The 26948-nt window shown below is 40.7% G+C and overlaps 2 protein-coding genes across 2 annotated transcripts in view; one reads left to right on the forward strand and one right to left on the reverse strand.

Annotated features, from left to right (window-relative positions):
- fam189a1 (family with sequence similarity 189 member A1) overlaps window positions 1–15417 on the forward strand; it is a 92477-nt gene extending 77060 nt beyond the window's left edge. The window contains exons 5-12 of the mRNA XM_084541761.1: window positions 6618–6725; window positions 8344–8504; window positions 10098–10233; window positions 11550–11628; window positions 11714–12496; window positions 12690–12761; window positions 13069–13391; window positions 14459–15417. Of these exons, the coding sequence (XP_084397887.1) occupies window positions 6618–6725; window positions 8344–8504; window positions 10098–10233; window positions 11550–11628; window positions 11714–12496; window positions 12690–12761; window positions 13069–13391; window positions 14459–14662 (1866 nt within the window). The 3' untranslated portion in view covers window positions 14663–15417. The remainder of the gene's footprint in view (window positions 1–6617; window positions 6726–8343; window positions 8505–10097; window positions 10234–11549; window positions 11629–11713; window positions 12497–12689; window positions 12762–13068; window positions 13392–14458) is intronic.
- A 904-nt stretch (window positions 15418–16321) lies between these two features.
- Window positions 16322–26413, reverse strand: ero1a (endoplasmic reticulum oxidoreductase 1 alpha). Its single transcript, XM_084541840.1, has 15 exons — window positions 26156–26413; window positions 24908–25027; window positions 24735–24818; window positions 23454–23495; window positions 22939–23015; window positions 21124–21197; window positions 20623–20743; window positions 20041–20102; window positions 19662–19688; window positions 19492–19584; window positions 19165–19411; window positions 18924–18993; window positions 17621–17707; window positions 17261–17397; window positions 16322–17102 (listed from the first exon to the last, which is right to left on the reverse strand). Exons 1-15 carry the CDS (start codon window positions 26231–26233, stop codon window positions 17042–17044), a joined length of 1380 nt encoding a protein of 459 aa, XP_084397966.1. The 5' UTR covers window positions 26234–26413; the 3' UTR covers window positions 16322–17041.
- Window positions 26414–26948: the final 535 nt, after the last annotated feature.

Below are 26948 nucleotides of genomic sequence, written 5' to 3' on the forward strand. Positions count from 1 at the left end.
TGGAAACAGAAATTGAGGTTTCTGGGGGAAAAATGGATTTTGTGTCTACGTAGTGCCTCAAGTTATTTGATTTTCATCTGCAGACATTACCTTTTGAGATTTTACCTATTTTCAGCCATGTTATTGCGCGACTTGAGGGATGTCAGCAATTCGTCTGTCCACAACTTCAGTCCAGACTGGAATGTTCAAAACACCCTAGTGTGGATTGCCTTGCAATTTTGTGCAGACATACATAACTCCTCAAATCCTCAAAAGTCTGGCGATCTTTTAACCTTGAGATGTATTAAATGTAATCGTAAGGTGCAGTTTTTTATTCGTCCCATGTGGTGGTTTACGACGAAAAACCTGCAAAATACGATCTTCTCTCAGATGTCATTTAGGCTTTCTCTGCATCATGTTAGAATTGTTGTTAGATGTAACACGCTGACTTTAGTATTTAGTTCAAAGCACGATATATGAGTACAGCCTCACCACACTAATCCTGCTTCTCTAATCAGAACAATGAAGAGCAAAGTAAAAATTCAGTCTCGGATTAATTGGGCAGGAAAGCAGAATCCTTTTTTTTTTTTACAGAAGTGCTCTGAGTATGAGGTGTGTAGGTCTGCCTGTAGATTTCATGACCTCAGTAGAATACCTTGACACCACGTGTATGCAGGAATGACATACAGTATGTATTACTCTTATTGGATAATCATATCCATTCATTTTTATGTCCCTGATTGATTAGGAAACCATGATATCCAAATAAAAGACTTCTTAGGATGAAGCCTGCTTACAGAAAGACGACAGATCAAGCACATTTGTCACTGTGATCATCCGTCATTAAAAGAGAAGTGGAATTGGTGCTATAAACCTTTATTAAGTGCCAAACTAGTCAGACGTATTGAGTTATGTCTAAGAGGAAGCTGTCAGTCCCAGGAGTCCTTGGCCATTTCAGATGGCTGTTAGTCTGTGGCTGGCCTTAATGAACTCCTGATGCAGCTGCCATGGAGTCCCTCTGTCACTAAACCACAAGGCATATGGGGGAATACTGAATTATCAAAGCAGACAGACCCAGCTGTAGACTACTTTAATTTTTTATTCACTCGTTTTGTTCAACAGCTCATCTGTTTGAAACTTGATTTTTAAAATGAAGCTGCTGATATGTGCCAGTCAGTCTTAGCAGACACATTTCATTTCCATCCCGTTTTTCTTCTCACCTCGGTGCCTGCAGGCTGCAAATCATCAGTGAGAGGGAGTGTTGAGGTAATTTGTGATTTCCTGTTGAAGGGCGGATGTGTAACCTTGTTCTGTAACTCACTAACCTGATTGACCTGAGGCAAGGTATCTTCTAGAGGTCAAATATCTGGTGAGCAGGAAACGGTTTATGCTGTGATGTTATCATGTTTCTTCGCTTGGCAGGGTTCATTATGTTATTATGTACATTGTGCTCACAAGGGAAATCAATGAAACGCACCTTCCCACGTCTGTGCGGCTGATTAAATACCTCAACAATAATGATCAAGCTTGCAGCGTAAGCCTTCATAAATATTTCTTGTCAAGGCTAGATGCTTGCAGTTCAGCTCTGGTGCTCACAAATGTTGCACACGGGTTAGTTTGTGCCGTGAAAGATGAAATCTTTCGAGTCCTCGCAGTCGAAGCTGCCACAACAGGATACATAAATGATCAACTGTGAGCATATTTCAGTCAGCTAGCTCACATGGAGTGTACTGATTACACGAATGAAGGTACAGAGCTGATGTCTTGTTCCTCGTTCCCTGCACAGCTATGCAAACCTCTTAACAACTGTCTTGTGGGTGCCGCCTGTAGTTTTTGTGGTGCTTTTGGCAATGTTTTCTCTTCTTGTCCAAAATCTCGACTGCTCTACCAATTGATTTTTCATTCACTGTATTTTTTCCTTTATTTTCCTCCTCTCGCCTTTTCTAAGTAGACCACAGAGTACCGATGTCTGTGCACAGAGAGGCAAGGCCATATTCTCTGACACGTTCTCAATTTGTATTCTGAGCAAATAATAAGAAAAACGAGACTAAATCCTAGTATCTTTTGCGTCTCTGTAGGTGTTTTGAGGCACAAAAACTGACAGTCGGCCCTTATAGTCGGGGATAGTATTACTGTATTTGTAAAACACAACATGTAGGACTTATTTCATCTTTATTCCTGGTGTTTAGGCTCAGAGACAGTTGTTTCCTCGCCCTCAGATGCAGACCTTACATGTATGCCTTGCACCAGCTGGTGATCATTTGTAGTCTTTGCAGTGTGATGTTGTGCGCCGCCAGTCTGTCTTTGTTGGACTGTTGTAAGGCGCTAATTATGTGTCAGAGCCTTACAAGACTGATTATGGATGAGTTTTTGCTGTTTACACTTTCATCTGTGCAACTTGCTTTTGTGATGACGAGCGTGGAAACAATAAAGTTTAGGAGTGCAGAACTCCATAGTCAGTGATTTAAAGCGTGCAAATACAATGTAAAATATAATTGTGGACATGCCTGACTGATCCGTTTCAGTGCCACGTCACTCACGTTGTGCTATTCACCTTGCATTGACGTCCAGATCTCAGCTAATCACTTCCCCGCAAACCTTCACTTCAGAGTCCTATCAGCTGTAACATTAATCAGTGACTTCTCTCACTCATTTGGCATTTGTATCACATTTGTTACAGCAAAGTGGCATCTAATCCACTCTTCTGTAACTTACTATTTGCTTCGTGGGGAAACTGTGTGCATTCTGGTGAAATGAGCAATGAAAACGAGCTGCTGGTTCAGCGTTGTTACTGCTCTGATTATCATCCAGTAGTGGGAAAGCATCAAGTTAGTAACAGTTTTCTGACCCATGCTTCCATTTTATTAGAGGGTGAAAAGCAATGCACCTTACACTTAAGTGCATTCAGATCATTTATTCATTCAGGGTCACTGGAAGGCTGGAGTCCAGCTGTCATTGGGCGAGAGGTGGGGCAAACCCTGGACAGGTTGCCATTGTATCACAGGGCTAACACAGAGAGACAGACAACCATTCACACTCACACTCACACCTACGGCCAATTTAGAATCACCAGTTAACCTAACAACCATGTCTTTTGACAGTGTGAGGAAGCTGGAGTACCCGGAGAGAACCCACGCAGACACAGATAGAACATGCAAACTCCACACAGAAAGGCCCCAACTGGCTGGTGGGTTCAAATCCCGATAAATACAGTACACCCAGATACTGTCAGTGCTAACCACTACACAACCGTGTCACCTGCATTCATCAGGGGCTGAAGCATCTATGTGAGAGGAAAAGCTCTTCTTTTACTACAGTCTGGGTACTAGTAGTAGTTTATTGGAAGTGGCATCACAGAGATCAGAACTTCTGCTGCTTTACTGTCATCAGAATTTAGAAAATCTCCAAAGGGCTTTGTCAACAGACCTACCTGACCTCCCTGAAACTGCTGCAGGGTTTCTTGAGGGAAGTTCTTGATGCTCTGTCAGATCCTGTAAAGAGCTGGATAGGGACGCCAGAACAGATGATGGTAATGTGACCGACATTGAGACTATTAACAGAGACTCGATGCTGGTGGGAGAAAGGCATGGTGCACACCGTTGTTCCTCTGAATCTGTAGTATTTTGGAGCAGCTATTTGGAGCGCGTGTCTAGTTGAGTATTAGTGATGTGAAAGAAAAAAAAACACTCCAACCCTCTGTGGAATCTGCCAAAGTAAAACTGTGTCCAGATTAGGAAGCAGATTAAAATGAATACACATGGTTCTGTTTTGTTCCTCTATGTTTCTTTGATTATTATTATTACTGCCTTTAGTTTCATATTTCTGCAAGCATTTAATATTTAAAAAAAATGTTGTCTTATACAAACGGTTACAGTTTCCCCACAGGGGTGAATAAAGTCTTATCTTATCTTAATAATGCAAGAAAATACATTATTGTCAATACAATAATTCAGGACTGATGTTTTTCCTAAACATACTCTATTTTATTCTGTTAAATTTATCTTCTTTCACTCTCAGACGTTAAGTATATTATCTATCACTATTTTCTCCTGGTTTACATCTGGGTGGGACCAGTTTCTTTTTTTCGCGTTGCTTCACTTGCATTTCCAAGATATAATATACAACACTTTTTTGGGGTTTGTGTGTCCTAATACCTAATTTAATACTGAGGTTAATACTGAATCTCAAAAGTTATCTTTGGGCAAGTCCAGAAGAATTTGTGCGTGATTTGGATCTGTATGGCCACACTGCCTCCAGCAAGTTTTCCAAGTTTTCATTTCTTTCTAAATGATGCATAGCTATGCTCAAGTGAAGCCAAACTACACCGATCAGGCATAACTTTATGACCACCTTCCTAATATTGTGTAGGTCTCCCTTGTGCCTCCAAAACATTTGTGACTCATCAGAGAATGGACATGGGCCTTCTGAGGGTGTCCTGTGGTGTCTGGTAACAGAATGTTGTTAGTGGGGGCCTTTGGGTCCTGTGGGTTGAGGGGAGGGGCCTCTGTGGATCATCCCACAGATACTTGACCTGGCCTCCAAATTCACTAGATCCCAAACTGATCAACACCTTGTGCTGTTCTTCATGTTTTTTGAGTTGTTCCTAAAGCGTTTTTGTGTGTGTGTCTGTGTCCAGCTGCATCCTGCTGGGGATGGCTGCTGCCATCAAGGAGTGTCATTGCTATGGGGTGGGGGTGTCTGGTCTGGTCTAGGTGGGTGGTACATGTCTAAGTAACATCCACATGAATGCCAGGTCCAAAAGTTTCCCAGCAGAACATTGTATTGTCACAAGATGGTCAATGTTATTTACTTCTCTTGTCAGTGGTCATTATGTTGTGGCTGATCAGTGTAATAGCGTTCTCTTCTGTGATGTGCAGTGCTTCATCCAAGTGTGCAGTGAAAGGTTTTAACAATATAGAGCAATTATCACTAAGCTACAATGAAACCAATGACAATATCCTCTCACCAATTCTGTTTAGTGAAAAGTTTGCCTTTTTCAAGTTTGAAATGTCAGGCATGTCCTCCAAACTTCCCTCCAACACTGTGAGTTTCCAACTCAAACATGCATTTGTTGTGTTTTATAGTTGGCAGTGCGCAACTTCAGCTCAGCTCCAACTGGCGTCATCTCTGCTTTAACTCCCAGCTCACACAGACTTGATCTTTGGCAGCTTATATCAAACATGCTTGAAAAAACAGTTGCAGGGCTGGAAACTTTCAACATCTCTGATGCCAACATGATCCATTTTATATCACAAACTTCAAAAGGAATTGAAGTGAGTAGCGCGGCCTGTTCGGCAAAAAAACGAACCGCCTGTTGTAAACACCAAACTTGATCGTCTTTTACACCCCGACTACAAACCATGACTGGGTAAACCTCAGCAGGTGAGATGGCTGTTCTCTCCGCAGGATTAATAAAAGCCGGGGTTTGTAATGTCACTGGTAATTACGTGCCTACTGAATCTGGTGAATAATCTGTGCGACAGGCTGGAAAAGGCCTTGTGTGGAAGCTGGGGAGCTTCATACATGAGCCTCTGTCTGCAAAGAACGTGCAGTGAGATTTAAATCCAGTTTATTCTGTTCTTGTCTCCAAGGAAAAATATCATTATATTCATGGACGTGTTTTGTTTGGTGTGCCAGCAGTAGTGTGGTTTGGAGGGTCTTATACTGCTTGATAATAGTAGCTCTGACACTAGTATCGTGACAATGACTGTGTAAGTGAATTTGTTAAAACAGATGAGCTCTGTGATGTTTATACGGAGGAACATCAGCATATGTTTCGTGATTGTATTCATGCATCTGAATGGACTGCAGATCACACACACACACACACACATATTTTATACACATGCACAAATGATATTTTATATTTCTTATTTTCTGACCAGCAATACAAGTTGCCCTCATCCTCCGTCCTCTCAGCACATTATGCGCGCCAGGCAGCTATTCCCAGATTCAATTTCTAGGCAGATGTTATTACGGTTCCTGTGGTCTTCTCTGGGAAATTAATTCATCAAGTCAAGTTATTACAGGTTTATTTGTCAGGCCCGGATGCGTTTCAAAAAATGAGCCACTTAAATATATATTTTTTTAGATAAGTAAATACACCAGCAGCAGCGTAATGTGAACGCCGCTGCTATATAAGTCTTTCCTCTGATTCGGGGGGTGCTGGGTTACAATTTCACGAGCTTGCACATTTCTTTTTGCTGACAGCTTCAGTACTGGTGTGTCCCCTCGCGGTTCTCTGCAGAGCCTGCAGAGTGTGTGAATGTGTTGATGCTTAACCTTGGATTTTAATGAGCTCATTTTCCCACATACTGAGCATATACAGAGGTCATATTTCTTTCCATTAGTCTTTAACCTTTTAACTTTTTTACTTGACTGCAGTGCTACCTGTCTGTGTCTATTTAAACTTGGTTACCTCATGGCATTTGTTTGTATCGCCGTCAGTCCTTTCTGTGTTTCTCCCTGTAGCTCCATATTTGCCTCTTTTTGTTCTCATTTTCCTCAAATATCATCCTTCTACTGTCTTCCTTTCCTATTTCCTCTCCTCACTACACCACTGTAATTTGTCACATTTTCTTCTAACAGTCTCTTCCTCCCTCCCTCCCTCCCTCCCTCCCCCCTCTCTCTTCCTGCAGGAGCTGCTCTTTAGCGTGTGCGCCCTGAACGTCATCTCCACCATTGTGTGCGCTCTAGCCACTGCAATGTGCTGTATGCAGATGGTCTCAACTGATGTACTGCAGATGGTGAGCGTGGTGCAATGGGAGACAGCAACAATAGCTGAATTTATTTTATTTTCAGTGACCTCCCTGCGGTTAAAAACTAAAACTGCTGAACTCGACTGAAGATTACTCTCCTCAGGGCAAACACACACAGCTCAGGAACGTTGTTGCAGCCTTTATCTGTTTTAAGAAACCAGAGAGAAATGTTTGAGTCAGTCTGATCGGTAAATACAAGTTAATGGAAACACACAGAGTGAAGGTCGTTTGCCACAGGACCTCCTCTTCCTTTGAAGAACTTCCCTGAATTTTGATTTTATTTGTTGCACGGTCAACATGATACCAAAAATTTAATAACTTAGTAACATCTGAAGCAAGAGTCTTCTGCACATTTCATGAACTAAGCTGTAAGTTTTGTGCACGCTGAGACAAACACGTGGGATGTTTGATTTGACAGCAGGCTGAAGAGGCAGGGAATGCAAACTGATCTTAGATGTATAGTAGCCGGTAAAATAAACAAAGTTTTAAATCCATCTGGCCAAATTGACTGCAGAAAATTCACGAGTTTTGAGTTCTGTGAAATCTATAATAATGTTTCTGCCAAATGGAAGCAAAAAAAACATGATGAAAGCCGATCAGTCAACATTTACTTATTTACTCAGTTAGGTTTTGTTATTCTATAAATAACCTTTTCAAACCCTGGGAAAGAACCATAGAAACAAAGACTACTGTGGTCTATTAATTATCTTTGAGCTCTATGAAACAAGAGACATGCAATGATATAAGTCAGAGACAAATAAGACAAAGCCATCAAGAGCTGTTTGGCTTATACAACATTTAAAAATGTAAATTCAAAATCCTTCTCATCTTCATATAAGACCTCTAGTTGGAGCTTACACTGCTTCACTGATCAGCATATCTGAGATTATAATGGAACTGTGAAGATATAAATACATTGCCTTGATAATTATTATAATGTCTCTGATACTGTCTAATGGTGTAAGAATTAGGAGAATTTAACTCTACATCAAGCAGAAGATACGATACGATACGATACGATACGACTTTATTTATCCTACTACACATGTCATTATAACTAAATACATTATAAATAAATTCATAAAAATACATTTTAGATACAAGGACACACCAGGCTACACATTAAAACCAACAGGACGCTTATGTAAACTGAATCGGCTGAACATGGTGGCATCTAGTCGCAGTGAAGTAAAGTATAAAACCACTGTGTCTTACCGCCAGCAGTCTTATGGAGTTTCCAAGGGTAGCCTTGTTTTGGCTCATTCACCGCAAAAGGTGAATAAACCTTTTGTTTAGCTCTGTAAATTTAGCCGAGTTAATTAAGGCAGTGGAGGTTAGAAAAGAAAAAAATGTTCCCACTGAGAAAACTGTCCTCTGAGTGAGGCCCTTGACTTTTAGTTCCTGCAGTAGAGCTCCTTCAGTTACCAGCAGCGTGCATCTGAAAACGTGTAAAAAAAAAACAAGAAGGTGCTATAAACAGTTCTCATTTGAGTAATTAGCTGTGCGTGGATAAATTGTGGTTTAAAATAAGACATGAACAGCTAAAGGCTCAGTATCAGGTGGAATAATAGTCTGATATCTTTATTTTTTTTATGCTGCGTTTCAGTTCATGCCGCACCGAGCTCGAGCCCTGAATGCTGACTGCATGACCCCCCATGGAACCATCCTCCACCAGACACTGGACTTTGATGAGTTTATTCCTCCCATTCCCCCACCACCATACTACCCCCCAGAGTACACCTGCACCCCCTCAATGGATGGACAGAGGTGAGAAACAAAATATTACTGATTGCCATCATTCTGAGAGTCTTCTTCCAATCTGTCTCCTGGGATGTGTGGATGCAGAATAAGATCAGTGAATTGGTTACAAGGCAATATAATTTTACACAATAGGCTAGTTTCCCAAAATACTTCAGTAAGTAAATCTATATGAAATGCTATATGACAATTGAGACTGTATTGTTTCCTGTAGGAATGATTGTGTTTCTAATCTTTTATTTTTATTACATAACTTTTTGAAAGATCTAGTGTAGTATTGCTAAAGATGCCTACCTCAAAATGCTCTGCAAGTTTGTAGCTCTGGTCAAGAGTCGGCTCCTCCTTGAATTACATTTATATCTGCAGGACAAATGAATGAGAAGTGATATTTGTACACTTGCATTTCCATTTTCCAGCTTCAAGGCTTACACTGTAACAGATGCATAGTGTATTTCACACATACTCTATAATGTTATGTATTTGGATCATGCTGTGTCCTTCCTGCTCATCCACAGGCACCTGAAATCATATCTGGATGTCTTTATGTGACACAAAAGTGGTCTTAGCTTATTACACTGATTGGTCGGATAGAATGCTTTGTTTGGGACGAGCTCAGAAGGTGTATTATGCATTCTTTACTCGTATGGTTTGACATTAATATTTAATGTAGGCTGCTGCAAACCATGACAGAATTTCCTATGAGATGGTGAATTTGCCAGAAGAAACGTTTACATCCAGATATCTGTGATGGTTATCAGTCATGCAGGGCATGGTATATATCCTAAACAAATAAAACAAAAAACAAACAAAGCTGAAACAAAGACAATCCAAATACAAAAGGCATCATGTCTATTTACTATTTCCCTGTGACCATCACGTGTGTTACTATCATCCACGGTCAGCTCAGATAATTTCCCGCCGCTAAACAGCTGTGACATCCATGAATCTCAGCTGTCGTGGAAGATCATTTGAGCCCTCCCTCATCACTCCCTCCATTTTCTCAGTCTTGCCAGAGAGAGAGAGAGAGAGAGAGAGAGAGAGAGAGAGAGAGAGAGAGAGAGATGCTGTTATGGCCGTTTGGCACGAAGCCACATCTGTTTGTCAATTACACCATAAATATATACAAGGCAGAGGAAGCATTTATGGTGTCTCTGCTCACGGCCAGGGATGTGCCATGACATCATCATGCCTCCAATGATTGGTGGAAACTCTCTGGTTGTATTTCATGCTCTGCCACTTTGGAGGAGAATTGGGTTGTAATTAAAAGATATGACAGCACGCATGGCTGCTTATTCTTAATTGGCACCATATGAAACGGTGGTGGCGGTGCACATAGAGAAGTGCAGCGCTGATATACAGTATATTGTCTGGACTGGAGTGTTGGACACCAGAGTGTGTCTTTCATCCTTTCTTTCTTAACGTTTTAATAGACAGTAGCGTATTTATAACTCGGATATTCACATTGGGTGCTTCAGTTGCTTAAACACTCAACATTGTTTGACAGGCTCAATGACGGCTCAGTTCTTTGTATTCCAGCTTTTCTAAATATGATCTGGATTTTTCCACTCTTTTATTGAATTTCCGCTTGTATGTCCCTGGCAGAGGCCTGCACCTGGACTTTCCCCATTCCCCCTTCAGTGCCATTTATGGGGTTCCTATCAACAGCCCAGGGACGCTGTACCCAACTGACCTGCCCCCTCCGTATGAGTCTGTGGTGGGACAAACCCCCGCCAGCCAGGTGAGAAAAAAAACAACCAGCTTTGTCCTTAAAACAAAAGTCTATACTGTAAGCCTGTCTGTAGAGGCAACAAAGAAAGCATTTTTTTTTCACTAGGTTTAAACCTATTTATTTGGCGTTTTTAAATGAGTTTAATTCATTATAAGCAGATAGTCGGATGAGTGGTGCTATTAAAAATGTAGTCCTTTAGTTAAAACTGGAAATGATGTAAATTTTAATGAGATATTCTTCAAAGACAAGAATAATTTCAAGGTGAATCATCAGAAAATCTGAAAAAAAATGAAACTAGTACAACCGGACTTCTTGAGCTTCTTGAAGGTAGCTTCTTCAGTTCTAAATTACTTGTTGGTGTTTTACTGGAAACATCTGTGGGTGGTGGACACCAGGTGGAGGCCACAGATGTTCCTGATGTGAATAACTTGCAAAACATCTCCAAGAAACCAAACAAGTCCAATTGCCCTAGTTTTTTAGATAAACCCTCACCTTGATGATTGGGAACTTCCACAGGCTAAAAAAAAATATGAATTTTAGCAATCCATATGACTGGATGTGCTGCTCAAAATCCTGTTTTGTGTACCCATGTGTTAAAAGAGTATTGCCACTATATACAGTATGTATTTCATATTTATCAGTATCAAATACTGCTTTCATCGCATGCCTGCATCTTGAGATGTTGCCTGTCAAGTCTGTGAGTCAAAAAAATCACTGCCAAATTGAAGCTGATTATCACCTGCTGTCTCAGACGTACTGGGGCGGTCTGCCTCCACCGTCAGGTTGAAGTGATCAGAGCTTCTTTTTTTCCCCCCTCACTCTGAGGCTTTGCTGCACCTCTTTGTTCACAGCTAAAAATAACGGCCTCATATGCGAGAAAATCCTTTTATCTTATATTGTATTCTCGACATTATTTAACACCTGGGGCTTTTAATCCACTGTTCCATTACAGTGCGTGGTAAATCCATAGTTCTCTTCATACCTATTTTAAACAGTGTCCTTAATGGGAATTAACAGAAACGCTTTTCTCACCTGAAATAGATCAGATCTCATATACTGTTCTTTGAAAAGGGCATTAGTGATTCTAATTAAAGTTTCTTATTCAGCACTACATGACACAGTAGTTTTCTGCACTGGTACCCCTGCCCTTTAAAGATAGAAATGACTGTGTTGTGGTCTGGTAGAGCCCTCTACAGACCAGTCAGTGGTATTGTGAGTTAAGCGCCACACTGCTGTTATGCAATACATATAGTACATGCAAAACATGAATATTTATTAAGCAGTGCTGCTGTGTTATGTCTCCACTAATCATTTTGTCTTTGCAGGTCACCACCAGCATGGAGCAACAGGCCACTGAGTCCAGTCTGTGTGAGAGAAACACTACTGCAGGACTCAGCACTCAGGGTAAAGACAGTTGGAACAGCTGAACATTGCATGAAGTTGTTAAATATCTTACTAGTAGTCATGCTATTGATACTTTCTTCCTTAGCCTCTGTGGACAGTGCGTCACTGATGGTGTCAGAGGTGGCTGATCAGGACCAGACTTGCTCCTCAGAGGACTTGTGCTCCCTGGAGGTCCAGGGCTCTGACTCCTCACCCTATGGCACCCTCCACACGGCCCCCACTGACGGAAGCTGCACCAGCCTGGAGCTCTGCACACGCGGCTCCTCGCGGCGCCATCGTGGCTTGCCTAACACGGACCCTCGCCCCAGTGATACTGGCTACAGTGAGTCCTCTCACACCCAGGACTCACTGGAACGCTCGCCGGACTGGTCGTCAGAGAACTTTAGCAACCTGGACCAAGAGGATTCAGCAGAGAACACACATCCAAGTGAGGAGCTCAGGGCAGCCATGCACATGTGTGATGAGCTGGCCTCAGCCAAACATTTACCAGAGGAGCCACCTAAAGCATCAACACACTCCCTCATTAAAGCACGAATGATGAGCCGGAAGCTCACACTCCCTGTCACTATCCCCCCGCCACCGCAGCCTTGCTCCCCCACCTCTGTGGCATCGTCTGGGGGAACCTCTGCTATCAGCCCTTTGGCGCCCTCTCCTTCCCCTTCCCCTCCTAACAGGCCACGTGGCCCGAGGCTGTGTTTTAGTGTTTGGTCACCCTCCTCCACATCACAGCCCCCCTCTACCTCAGCCCAAAGTGGCCACTCACCCTCAGAGAGGCCTCGGATGCTCCGAGCTGCCAGGAGGTACCGCAAATTGGCACGCATTGTCCGTTCCACCAGTGACCCTATCTCCTGCTCCACTACAACAGGAAGTAAGTGTGTAAAAATGTTTAGACTTCAGGTTGCCATCTTATGGGTGATGATTTGCCATTTTTTATCACTTAAAATCACCACTGTTTTTTGTTTTTTTTATTGTAGACTGAACAAATGATCATATGGCAGATTTATTGAAATTAAACATGCCACCTTACAGCATTGTTCCATTGTTTTTGTCTCCCTCTACAGGAGAGAATTGTGGCTGCGCCTCTGGAAATAACCCTGCTGCTGAAGATTCAGCTCACACATCCCCAGAACAGGGTATGAACTTACAAATTATGAATTCATGTGGCGGTGGTGGTGAGGAAATCAGACATCTGCAATATGCATGTCTGCTGCTACACAGGTTTTCACCTTCTATTTTGTCAATGACTTGATGGACAAACTGCACGTCACAGACTTTTCTAAACATTTGCTAGGTAGTGTCACTGTCCAGTGCAAACCACAAATTGGTAAAGGATTATTAGGAAACACAAAAAAGAGTCCTCAGCTAATTTTAACTGAGCTGTGACAACACGCAGCCTCAGCTTCGAGAACTGTTCGTGATACAATGTGTTTTTGTCTTCAGAGCCAAGAGACATTTCAACAGAGGCAGTCGGAGCCAAACCCGGTCATCTATGTGTCAGGAAGCAGCAGAAGGAGGGCAGGAAAGTTGACATTCAACTCAAACCCCGATCCGTGCACACGCACTCCTCCCACGACCGTCCGCACTCCCTGGCTGACCTAAAGATGTACAAAGACACCAAAATATTAGTGGCCAAGTTCCTGGAGCACTCCAGCTGCAGTCTACCTCCTGAGGTCCAACAGGTTGTCAACAACATCAAGTGTGTCATTAAGTCGGACGAGAAACACATGGAAGAGGCCATCTTCAGTGCCAACGTCATAGATCAGGTAACTGGATTAGATGGCGAACAACAGCCTTTGATGGTTCGGTGCAATTTAGAAAACTGCAGGTCTTCATCAGGTTTTGATGGTTATTTGTGAGCAATGATCCAGTTGGACTAAGGTCAATAGCATGCTAGAGGCCTGGTGAGGCTGTAATGCTCCTTACAAACCAGAAAACAAACATAAAGACATGTAAAACACAGAGACTTTTGGATAGATTTGGAGGTTGAATGCCAAATGTAAACTTTGGTTTGCCCCAGACAAAAGGGCACCTTACTCTAAACAGATGATCCAGTAGAGCTGGGCCAGTCATTTGCATACTCAGTTGGGGCAAATGTTGGGCCAAAAGAAAAATGTAAGAAATGTAGCATGTAAAAAGCTGGTAATGACGCATTTCAAACCAATGCACTGTACAGAGCTGTAACTGAACCAGGATTTGTCAATCTTCTACATTGTAGAAGTGACAGTGCCATCAGTGCGTTAATGCGCATGCTGCTTCTTAATTACCATTAGTTTAAATAGATGTTAACACGTGAGGAGGGGCATGGTTAGACCGTTGATGATGTTTGTATTATGGAAAATAATTGAGTTTGGAAGCATAGTGGGAATTTGTAATGAGACCAGCATCGAAACCAAAGAATCACTAAAAAATTATTTAACAGTTGCACAAATTATAAAATGATACTTGACTAATTTCACGAACAAATACCACATCTTAACCGATGTAACATTATGTAGGTTTATTGGTGGACAGGACATGAGGGAAATGGACAGTGTGATGAGGGGGGTCAAAGGGGAGTCTTGAAGGGCACAGAATGTGTAGATGGATGATGGTAGAGGAACCCAAGAAGTGAGCCTCAGGGTGGGGGCACATCTCAAGAAGCTTCGGCTCCTTGTCCTCCAATGAAAGATGGAAGAAAAGAGAGGGGTGGTGAGGATCGGGGAGGTTGAGGATTTACCTTTATAAGTAAGAGCAGGAAAAAAAATGTTACGGGGCGTGGTCTAGTTCCTGAACTCAAGTTACAGTAACCTAATTTAACATTTTTGTAACAAGAAACATGTCTTTGTGCCAGGTGATGACCCAACGCATCATAGGCAGCCCCAGGAAGCGTGGCCATGAGGACCTTCACCTCCAGAGCTGCGGTGCCCTGAGTTCATCCCCGTCCCCCTCCACGCGCCGTCCAAAACATCTCCCACAAACAACCAGCGCCTCCACCAACCCACTGGGCTCCCCTTCTTCTGAACAAAGCCTTGAGTGCAGAGAAACAATCCTCTGACCACTCTCTCAACAAGGACCCTGGTCATAACTCAGAGGGCAGGGTCCTGGCGTTTCAGACACGCTGTCCTGTCCAGCTGATGTCTGTGGAGTATTTAATAACTCATCAGGCATCGTGAGATCGTTTTTACACGGTTTGGCCGCAGTACAGAGCAACTTAAATGCTGTCTTACTGTATGTCCTAGTGCCCTGTGAGACCGTGCCAAGTCATCAGCAGAAACGGTAGCAAACTCAGACTGAGCCTGCCAGTGTCTGTGGCTTCTTTCTCATCAGAAAATCAAAAGAATGTTCCTCCCTCAGGGGATATTTTCTACTGAGTTTCATCTCTTAAAAAGGAAACAAATACACAACCGGTAAGTTTTGGTCTGTGACTGAAGGACAGGGGGGGTGGTTGTGTCAGTAACAGTATTGCTCTTGTTCTCATAAGAAACAGAAAAAAATGTGTTTGTTTTAAACTGTGAACTGAACTGACAGGGCATTACCAGCCATTGTTTGCGGACTTTGTGGAATTGTTACTGATAGGGTGGTGAATATTTTGTGGTTCAAGAACATCACAGATGTGGATTATTTAACTTACCTCATTGTGTTACAATTCTTATCAGTGTTACAATAAAATATGCGTTTGTATATTGTGGTTTGTGTTCTTATTCCTGTAAATGTTTTTCTCATGCTGTTGCCTTACCTTGTGTGTGCCTAAAATATCAGAAACAATGGGCAGTGCAGTTGCCTGGCTCAAATATCAGTTTAGGAATCGTAATATTTAGAACTAGGACCTTTATTTCTATTGTAAAGTGCTCTTGCTGTCACCATGTGTGTTACAGAGGATTTAGTCCTTTATCATCAACCTTATATCTATAGCATACACATTTCTCTCGATCAAAGCTGTTTCATTCCTTTACGTGTTTGAAAGCTAATTGTGGACTTTTATTTTGATATCTATTTGCGCAATTGTTGGTAGCAGAGGGCTCAACTGCCACGCTGTGTTTACGGTTAACCATACAGGCTATGGAGGCAACATATCGTGGAGGCTTCCGACAGAAACAGAAACAGCTGTATCACCAACAGAAAACCTGATATTTAAAAAGAATAAGGGTTGAAACAATTACATGCAAAAAAACCTCAATGATTAAAATAAATTTTTTACAAATTCGCCCTGCATTAGAGTGGTCCAGGGCGTACACCGCCTCTCGCCCAATGACAGCTGGGATAGGCTCCAGCAGACCCCGCGACCCTTCACAGGACAAACAGTTACAGAAGATGAATGAATGAATGAATTTTACAAATCCAGTTTTTTATATGTGTGTATATATATACATACATACATATACATATACAGTATGTATATATATATGTGTATATATATTTATTTATTTATTTTCTTAGTAAGTATAATTTTGAGTATCTTACAAGGCAATTTATTGTGTACTTACAAAACCATTTATTTAATAATAAATGCCTAACTGTTAATGTTTGATAACACATTTATACATTATATAATTTAAAATTATACATATTATTTTGTATTAATATTCATTTATTTATTTTTCAATTAAGTATAATTACATTGTACAACTTTGTAAATTATAAAACAAACAAAACAAACAATAATCTTCCCCATTGCATAAAATTGTCAAAAAATAGAATTGTGATTATTAAAAACAATCTGTTCATATAATTCACTGCCATCATATACTCATCTCTTCATTTTATTATAAGTGGATATTTAAGTGCAAGTTTATTAATTTCACAAAAGGAATGAAAAAAAAATAAAACAAATAATTATTTTACAATACCTAATTATCTAGACAAAAGATCAATAGTGAAAAAATAAAATGGCATAATCAGCCATTATTTCCAAACCAAACATAGTATACACATAAATAAAAATACATTTATTTTACAAACAACCTTTTTTTCTTTTCAGTCCCTTAATGCATTTCATTTCTTCATTAAGTAAACCACCAGTAAACCAGATTCAAGTTTTTGGAATGTAAGTTTTGTAAGTAAAACACATTATAATTTCCATTTTAACAGTGTCTTTACATTCAAGTTTTTCTTAGGACAAAGGACAGTTTTCTTTATAAACACCGCCATCTTCAGGAAAAAAGCAGAATTACAAAAACACGCTGATGTCCGAAGAATATCATCTGACATGATTTCACTGATCAAAGCACGTTTTCATTTAAAGAATTATGTTTGAATTAATGGTTCTGGAGCTGATTACACTTTTCAGTCTGTGACAATTACAGCTTCAGTCAAGACACTTCAAGCCAGCAAGTCTAAGACAGCTAAACAGATGGCTGTCGTTACATCACATCCACAAATGCACAGATTTGAATTTAGAAATCATCAGAAGATGGTTGACAGGCTCTTGACGTCCTCATCGCTCCTCTGCCAGCAGTGATCTGAAGTTCTTCAGTTCTCTGACGCTGGTGGAAATCCTATGGGGCATCAGGAACATAAGTCTGACTCCAGTATATTCTCATTAAAGTCAGTTTATACATGAAAATTTGAGGTTTTCATATTACTTCCTGCAGAATTGAGGTTGGCTCCAGTGCAATTTTTGGTTAATTTTAAGGATACTATATCACTCCCTTACCTTCCGAAAGCGTTGAGCAGGGAGACGATCTCCTGCCGGCTCAGCTGGAAACTGGGTCGCTGGTTGCTGGATTTGGGCAGAGCTTCAATCTGTCGCTCTGAAAACAAAATCTTCAGCGCTGTGCCTAATCCTTGAGTCTGATGACAAGAGAGAGGAATACAAAGGCTAGGTCACTATACAGCAGATGTTTACAAACTATACCAAGCAAGGTTTGCAGACAGTTTTTGGCCCCATGAGACCGCACTGGCAGAGAAAATCCTCGTGTCTTTGTTATTTTATTGATTAAAATGACAGGCAGGAGGTGTCCGTTTAAAGCTTATTGGAGACTTTGAGAGGTTGGCAAATGACAGAACATTTTACCTGTAGTTTCCCCCACAGGCGACACTTGAAGCAGCCAACACAGTCCATGATCCTGGAGATGTTGAGGAAGGCCAGTCTGATGTCCTCCTGACATTAACAGTGGAGTTAAACAATAATTACATGATGCACTACATTTGTACAAACTGAAACAAAGACAACTGGACTGGAGAGTTTCTTGAAGATGTTTTATCCAAGAAGCTTTTTCAGTTCTAAAATACTGGTGGTGATTAAATAGGAACATCTGTGGGTGTTGCCTATAAGAAATTTGTAGTTGATGCAGTTCAGTGCAGTGAAGAATGAATAGACTGTTAGCTCTTTTGGAATCCACAAATTCACAGTCTGAAAGGTCACAAAGGAAGCCAGGGTAACTTCTAAGCAACTAAAGGCCTCTCTCACATTGACTAATGTTAATGTTCATGAATCCACCATCAAGAGAACACTGAACAACCATGGTGTTCATGGCAGAGTGGCAAGGACAAAACTACTGCTCTCCAAAAAGAACATTTCTGCCAGTCTGCAGTTTGATCAACATCATGTGGACAAGCCAGAAGAGTATTGGAAAAATGTTTTGTGGATGGATGAGACCAAAGTAGAATTATTTGGTTTAAATAAGAGGCTCATGTCTGGAGACTAAACAACACTGCGTTCCAGCGTCACAACCTCCTCTGTGAAGGTGGTAATGTCCTTGTTTGGGCCTGTTTTGCTGCATCTGGGCCAGGATGGCTTGACATCATTAATGGACCAATGAATTCTAAATTATACCAGCAAATGTCAGGACATCTGTCTGTGAGCTGAATCTGAAGAGAAATGGAGCAGGACAATGCACCCCAAGCACACAAGTCGTTCTGAAATGAATGGTTAAAGAAGAACTAAATGAATATTTTTGAACGGCCAAGTCAAAGTTCTGACCTTAAACCAATAAAAATGTTGTCTAAGGACCTGAAGCAAGCAGTTCATGAGAGGAAACTCTCAGAACTACAGATGTTCTTTACTGAGGAACAGGCTAAAATTCCTCCCAGCTGCTGTAGACAACTGATCAGAAGTTATCAGAGACGTTAAGTTGCCATGTAAACAGGTAAAGTTTGAATCACTAATTAGAAATATTGTCTGTGTAGACGTAGCCATTGTTCTGACACAAGCTAGCACAAAATGTTTATTGTAAAATATTTCGCTTCAAATCACTTTTTGGGTATTTATTCTGTAAGATGTGATGGTGAACGATTTCAAGTTAGTGGAAAAAAGCTTTAATAAGCTTTAATAATTAAAAAAAAAAAAATTCAATTTTATAAGTTTATAAGTTTACCTTCAGTTTTGCTGCTTCCTTTTCATCCCCAGCAAACAGAGATCTCTCATCAAAGTGCAAAGGAAAAGATCTAGAAGATCAGAGAAAGATGTGTGATATTATAAGATGAACTTAGAAGATGCAGTCTGAGAATAAAGTGAGTCCTTAGCCTTAAGCAGAGATGAGTATTGAGCTGCAGATATCTGGTTAACTTCAGGTTGCGATCAAAACACCCCGACACCTGGAGTGGTCTCAGACTGACCTGGCCAGCTGCAGGATTTCTATCAACAGCTCTTTGTGTTTCTGGTCTTCCTCAGGTCTGCCGGTGTACAGTTGGAAGGACGGCTGCTGGAAGAACGGCAGAACTTTGGCCAACGCTCGCAGCTCTATCAGGTACAGGAAATAGAGGTTGCGGAGTCTCTTGGGTCCCTCGCCGGCCGTCAGCTCAGAGTCGAATCTCTCCCTGAACTCCGACACATTGTGACCCCACTTCTTTTGAAACCAGGTGTCTGCAAGGAGAGAGAGGAATAGTCAAACCCAAGCTGATTAAATCCCGACTCTGGGAAAAGCATGCGTTTCTATGTCTCACCATCCAGCAGGTATCTGGCGCTCAGGTGTATATTGATGCTGGAATGGAGGCCGGAGATGAGCCGGTAGAAAGCTCTCTTCTCTACACACTGACCTGATAGACAAACACAGAGAGAAAGCTGATGGAAAGAAACTAAAAAACACTCCACAACAGTTGAAATGTCAGCTTACCTTCCAGCCAACTGTAGAAGGTCCTCGCTGTAAATAAACACAGTGTTGTCAGTTAACGTCTTCCAGAGTCCGTACTCAGAATCAAACTTGTCAAGTCTAAACTGCTGAGGGCGCAAGTCCAAAGCTTGCATACTTGGTATTGATAAAGCACTGCCAAAGGCGGCCAGAGACAATACACTGAGCTGTTTGTGTACGTATATGACAGCTTATTGAAAAGAAGGTTTTAAAGGTGTAAAATAATGAAACTAAGAAAAAAATATATATATCTGGACTTTTGCGCATCACTGAAGTGACATATTTCAGAATAAAAAGTGTTTATATTCTCTATCTGTTAATGCGGCTGTGGCTATTGTGTGGTGTAATACTGAAGAGGTCTTACTTTCACTTCCTGGGCTGCTCTGGAACGCCTCAGGGATGAGAGGTCGTCTGACAGTGTACGGCCTGTGAAGGGGAAACAAAGGAAACATCTTTTCAGCTGTTAAATGGATTCATTATGGGGAGTCATCTCATCTGGTTGTTAGTTTTTTTTTGGCGGAGCTAAACCACAACAATGACACTGTCCTCTTTAAACAACAACCAACGATAGCGGAGCTTCTCTAAGGTTGGTCACTAATCATATAGTTGTGTTAGTTTAATGTTACTTAAGAGTTTCTATATTTTCTTATTTTATACATGATGACCTTTTTGTTTCACTCCCTTGATCTGACAGCTTTAATTAGTAGTAACTTTTGAGATTATGGTTTAATGTAAATTGCTGTTGAAGACCCAGGGAGGTGAAGTTCTCAAATATGTCACAAGAATAAAGATAAGTGAGATTTGTGCAGGAGGACTTTTAATTTTATTCCCTTCAACTTCATTTGACTGAACTCCAGGGCCTGCTCTTAAGGTGGTCTTCTGTAGTTTTAGATGGTTACATACAAAAAGTCAGAATATGAAGATGTATAATATAAAGAGAGTTTACTTGAAGCAGTTCTCCTCATAGATGCTGTTCCAGATCTGCCAGGCTTCTGGTCCTTTGTATCCTGTGAAGCGTTCAGGGTTCAGCAGCAGGTCGACATACTGGGAGTCAGGTGACTTCTCGTCTGGGAAACAGGAACACATTAGTCAGCTGTAAGTCACTATAACATCATCTGTTTGATTAGAGGAGTTACACACCAGCAGAACACTGCAATAATCCATCATGGGTGTGTAGTGATGGATGACTTATAAATGTGTTGAGAAATCAAAAAAGAAGAACTTTACTAAAAAAGAACTTTCCTAAGACATGGTGTAGTCTTACCATCATTGTCTCTTTTTATATTTCCAGAAATATTCTGTATTCTGATTATAAATCTAAAATGAAATTTGTTCTGACCCACACTTTTATGTGTATAGTTGAAGAGGTTTACTCTGATTTCTTACAGTGGTGTATAAGCTTATTTGTTCATTCATTAATTTGTTTGACTGATGCACTGAACTGTACCGTCAACCACGCAGAAACGCTCTGTCTCGTCATCGTGTTTGCTCCATTCAAGCAGAGCCTCCTGGGTCTCGACACTAAAAATGAAAACAGAGAAGTCAGCGTGTTTAGTTTCACCCGTTTCCTTCTCTGTAAACATACAGAGGTCAAGGACGGCACAGGTGAATGAAGTGGATTTTAAAAAAAGAACAAACTTTCACCACTTTCCTACACCAGTTAATTTGCCGTGGCTTTCACAACTTAACATCACAACGTCACAATAGGCACAGTTCTTTAACTTTGGATGACAGCTTAGATTTCAAAGTAAATGATGAATTGATAAACAAAAATAAAATGTGGAAAGAAACTAATATAAAGCCCAACATGGGGGGGGGCTTTTATTGTATCTTAATGTTGTACAAGATTATCTCATGAAAAATGTAGTAACTGCAATAAAATCGTGCGTTATTGGCAAAATATTTAGAAGAGTCTACTTTAGTTGGTTAAAATAGTGGACAAAGAAAGACACTGACAGAGAGACGTACTCAAATGGTTCATCAAAATTAAATGCAGACCAATGTTCTTTTTTTAACTGAATTACATATATTTTCATTTATTGTTGATTATTGTCTGTGTTTGTAATATGTCTTGTTAGCTCTGGTTACCTAGGTAACCCTATTGTGCATTTCCCACCCCAAATGAATCCAGCAGAACATTAAAATATTGCTAGTGTATGGACAGAGTTAATTTTTCTTGGCGTCATCGCTCTATATTTCCACCCCCACTATCAGCGTGGTGAATTTGGTGGTAGAAAGTGGTCGACAGTGTTTCCTCACGGTGTGGGGAGCTCTGTGTTTGCATTTGGTCGCTGCCATTGCCCATTAAAATTGAGATAAGTCCAACTGGTACTGCCCACTTTGCATTGTTGCAACAACTCTCTGAATTTTGTTAACACTCATGGTCTCATGTGGCCACATTGATGCCAGTCTGTGGATTAAAAGCCAGGTCACTACAAACCAACTGCAACAAACTACCGGCAACAAAGGCCGACTGTGATGTCTGGACCAAAAAGTTCCAATTGATAACGACACAAAGACTACAGTCAACGACCAGCTGATACAAACGTCCTCTGACTAAGTAAAAGGTGATAACTCTTCATCTATATTTGTTAATCAAAAGTAAAAAAAACAGGAAGAGCTATTATTAGCTCAGAGGCTAGGAAGCTTATTCATTCTTGACCATCATGTTGTTGTGGAAATATTTGTGTATTTGAACGTTCAGATGTGACGAAGATGAAAACTAGAGGAGCCTTCCGCATGCCATTTTATTGACAGTTCTATTTGTTTTTTCGTGCTCTGTTTCTTCAAGCTGACCGGCCAACCAGAGCGATCTCTCTGACAGACTTGTTCCTTGACTTGTGATGAACTGGCTGAATAGCTTCCAACATAGGTCCGACTACTGCCAACGGCGCGGCGTGGGACACACCCCCAAAACTCGGGCCAAGTTCAACACCAGAAAATGTTGCTGTGCCGCAGATTTAACCCTTACCACGATCTTTACTTTAACCTTAACCACCCATAATGTCTGTGGTTCGTACACCCACTATCCACCTTGAGTTCCTCCCAGTGAGTCTGGTGCAGTTCACAGAGCATTAAAAAAAACTTGCTCTAAACATAACCCAGCCAGTGATTAGATTTAAAATAAACTGTTTTGTAACCACAGCATAATTTGCAGGTGACAAATCCTGTGCTGATGTGGTAACATGTGAAATGCATATGATGATAAATAACTGTATAAATATATTTATTGTTTTTAAGTTATAATGCTGACAAAACTGACCTTAAAGAGACATCTACAGCTCCGAGATGCTCCGCCTGCTCACACTCATCTGGCTCCTTATTTGCTTCTTCTGAATACTGAACACAAACACAGACATATTAAAACGTATAATAAACAGGAAATGTATGCCATCACATTCAAGAGCAATATTCACTCCTGAAAACTAAGGAAAACAATAAAAAGGAACGTAATGGAGAACGATAAGGGAAAAAGTGAAAACGTATGTTGTCCCACATACTTTTTTTTTTTTTTTTTTACAATCCTAAAATTTGATATATCACTATTATGACTGGCAAAGATCCCTAAACAGAAAATGAATTATTTACAATGATTACGGCACTTACAACTGAGTCACATGTTGTAGCACCAAACCTTTAGCATTAAATATTTCCCATCTTCTACGACTTTAATTCTCTCTTTTGTGCTACCCCATTTTCAATACAGATGTATTTTATGTCAAAATTGCATTAAATAGTACTAATAATTGGATATTAAAGCCAGTTTGACTGACTCACCTTGTTCTGGGACGAGGATCGAATCCCTTCAGGCACCTCATTCTGTGAGCAGACAGATTTTTGGTCAGTCTGATGTAGATACTGTAATGTATTTCACCCATTTTCAACATGTCAGCTGTATCAGAGTAGGGTTTTGAGTCTGGCAACATTTCATTATGGGGCATGTTTCAACCAATACAGAGAAAAGAAAAACTCTGTATGCAAGGATAGTCCTCCAACCAATCAGAGCCATTTTGTTGTAAACTAATTCAACTCCACGGCGCTCAGATGACGCGGATGACTGCATCGCTGTAACTCTTCTGTCCGTCACCACAAAACCCCCCAAATGATTTAATTGATTTGATTGGCCGGGGCCTAATGAGTTCCAAATGGAGCGAGTCCAGACCAACTTTCTACCACAAAGATTTGTAGACGCGGTTTGGCTTCCATGTCAAAGAATAGTATTTTAATAGGTAGACAAACAGTGTGATCATGTACAATGTGCACAGACACATACTGATTAAACTTCACTCTGGCTCATGATGTCTTTTTGAAGAGGTCATACATTTGACCTCTTCAAAAAGACAGAGATTAAGAACAGTATTAAACAGAGCCAGATGGTGGAAATATTGGCTAATACACACAGAAATGAGAGATATGACTGTTTAATTTAGATATCTAAAAGGAAGTAGGATATGTTAAAATAGGACACATTCAATTTAATCAAGAGTTTGTTCATTTTAATATACAGTCAAGGATTAAGATCAGTAAAATAGATGGCAAAATGGCCAACTTTAGCTGGAGCTTTCACTTGTTGCCCTCAGTGTGCAGTGTTTAGTTTTTAATGCAGGTGGAGAATGCAAAGTTGGCGTAACACAGAGACACATTAAAGTTCAGGAATATAGCTCAAATATTCCTAGCTGTCTGCCTCGTCTCCACCTTTTTGACCATTTTTTAATTAGCTGGGCCAAGGTGGGTGACGCCTGGACTACGCTGAGCTCCAAAACTGCTCTTCAGAAAAGTTATGTGTAGCATCACGGAGGGTTCATCCATCTTTACACCTAGTCAATGATTAACACATGCAGTCCATGGGTTTGCATTTTTTTTGCACCGGATATTAAAATGAGTTCTCGTTATCTCAGTGTCCACAGTTTGACCTCAATTTGAAAATGAGTTAGATAGAGTCTGCTCACAGGAGGAAAGCTGCTGTATGTATGGACTTTACTGTCAAGTTATCCAGACACAGATCTGAGTTAATAACAGGCTTAACTAGGTTTGTTTACAGCAGACAGACGAACTCACAGGAGAGCAGGGCTTCACAGCACAGTCCCTCAGGCCACAGTGGCTGTCGGCCGTCCAGAATGGACACGGCTTATTCAGGTTCACCTGCAGGAGATCGAGTCCAAATGCATGTCCTTAGCAACACCCACAATGTGTATATGTATGTGCGTGTGTGGTGCATTAGCCTAGCTCACCTTATAGAACCTGAAGTAGTCTGACTCAAGGAGAGACTGAAGTTTGGGGAAAAGCTGGTCGTTGTTGAAGCCGTCGATGGTCTCCACGTCACAGGCGCAGTCGTCCAGGTCACCAGTCACCTTAAACAGGAACCACAAACAACTATTTGAGATGGACAAATTAAAGACCAACCAACAACAAAAAAAAGATGCCAATACATCCCCTGGCTTCACCAACACTCCAAGCCCAATACTGTTGTTATTATTAATATTATTAGTTGTGTTCAGAAAATTAAACAATTAGAGTACCGTCGACATATAAAGTGATTCCCAGAAGTTATCTGATTGCCTTTTTTCTCTCTCTACTGGGCTATACTCAAGCATATTTATTTATCTCTTCTTGATATTTGAACTTCCTGTTCAGTATTTTCGGTTGCAACTTGTAGCTAGAGATGCATTAGATAAATTATTAATTTTCTTTCTTTCTTTCTTACAAGGATTACATTAAACACAAACATAAAACTGGATTTGTTGGGTAGCTGCTTCAGCTGTAAATGGCTGGTGGGGAGATTAGATTTTATTTAGGAACATACAGACTTACTTGCCAGTTCATTAGGTACACTAGAGAATGCATTCTAATGTAACTGTCCTGCACTCCCCCTTAGCTTCATGAAGGTTATGGTATTCAGCATTAGTTTAAAATAACTGCGAGAGCTGTCTTTTCTTTTTATACACCGTGGTTTGTAGTGCAGTTGAATTGTATTGTGCTGTACTGACACATGTTCTTGTTATTTTATATTAGAAATATAATACCAAGATAAATAAATAAAATAACACCACAAAATGATCATCCAGTTGAATTACCACCTTTCAACTCTTTCAGCATCAATAAAACATTAAACAATCATGAAGCTAAGATTTAGTGCAGGACTGTTATCATTACAGGTGAGTCTCCGGTTGTTACTCATGTGAGTTTTAGGTGGACACCACCCGCAGACGTTCCTGATAAAAGCCTGAACTCCTCACCAGTCATTTAAAACTTAAAGAAAACTCAAACACATGCAGTTGCTTCCTGTTTTTAACATGACGGCTGGATGGACGAGAGCCTTCCTAAAACGTCTGGACCCCGATTTTGAGATGTTTTTTGACATCTCTTTTAACAAAGAGCAACTTTTAATAAAATCTTTTAAATAAAATACACACATGACTCGTATTGTAGGCAGTGACACCACTAGCAGAGAATACAGGAAGAATATTGCAGTCACTCACCTGACAGAAACACCTACAGTCCGTAGAGCTGAACAGGCTGAGGAGGAAGAGGAGGAGGAAGAGGACCAACAGCTTCATGACGACCTCTGCTTTCACTCTGACCAGACCTCTGTGAGAAAACTCTGCAGACAGACCGACGAGTGAAGCTCCAGTACTTCAGTAGCAGCTAGTCTATGAGGAGGAGGAGGAGGCGTAGCTAGCTGCTGCTTCCTGATACTTCCTCATTTCCCTCCCGCTACGTGTAATACGTGACGGCTCGAGCTACGTCTTTGAGAGCACGTCTTCGACTTACTCAAGAGTTTAACATGTGCTGAAAAAGAAATCTGCATTTATACGCTTTGATAATATCAGCGTATATCTATAACAGGCCATAGCTACATGTGTTTCCTGTTCGCTCACAAAAACAGTTCGGCTGAAACTGATGGCGAAGACAATCAATTTAATACAATATATATTTAAAAAAAATGATCTAAGTAATACACATAAATTATTATTATTATTATTTAATTTATATGTTAATTACGCGTTAATATGTTAGTGCAAACTGAATTTTATATATATAAATATATATATTTAAATTGTAGTGAGGGTTGACATCTGCCCCGCCCACAAACAAAGCAACATGTGCGATAGTTTATGTTCAGGTAAATGTGTTGAATGTTCTACAACAGTTACTAAATGACTGTCAGGTTATTATTGGTGGTCATTGAGTCTGGTGGTTGTAGCGTTCATTAGCACTAATGTGCTGTCAAAGTGGAAGAGAAATCTTTCAATAACGTTATCTCAGATGTGT

The sequence above is a fragment of the Chelon labrosus genome (genome assembly GCF_963514085.1).
Source record: "Chelon labrosus genome assembly, chromosome: 3".
NCBI lineage: Eukaryota > Metazoa > Chordata > Actinopteri > Mugiliformes > Mugilidae > Chelon > Chelon labrosus.

What these genes read in the sequence shown, in the direction of transcription:
- ero1a (XM_084541840.1), bottom strand. Translation starts at nt 26,233, where the DNA reads ATGAAGCTGTTGGTCCTCTTCCTCCTCCTCTTCCTCCTCAGCCTGTTC. An exon ending in GAGCAGCCCAGGAAGTGAAA is followed by an intron (nt 19,689 to 20,040) that starts GTAAGACCTCTT and finishes GTTTATTTACAG; the next exon opens with CGAGGACCTTCTACAGTTGG. An exon ending in AGGAAGCAGCAAAACTGAAG is followed by an intron (nt 17,708 to 18,923) that starts GTAAACTTATAA and finishes TGTTAATGTCAG; the next exon opens with GAGGACATCAGACTGGCCTT.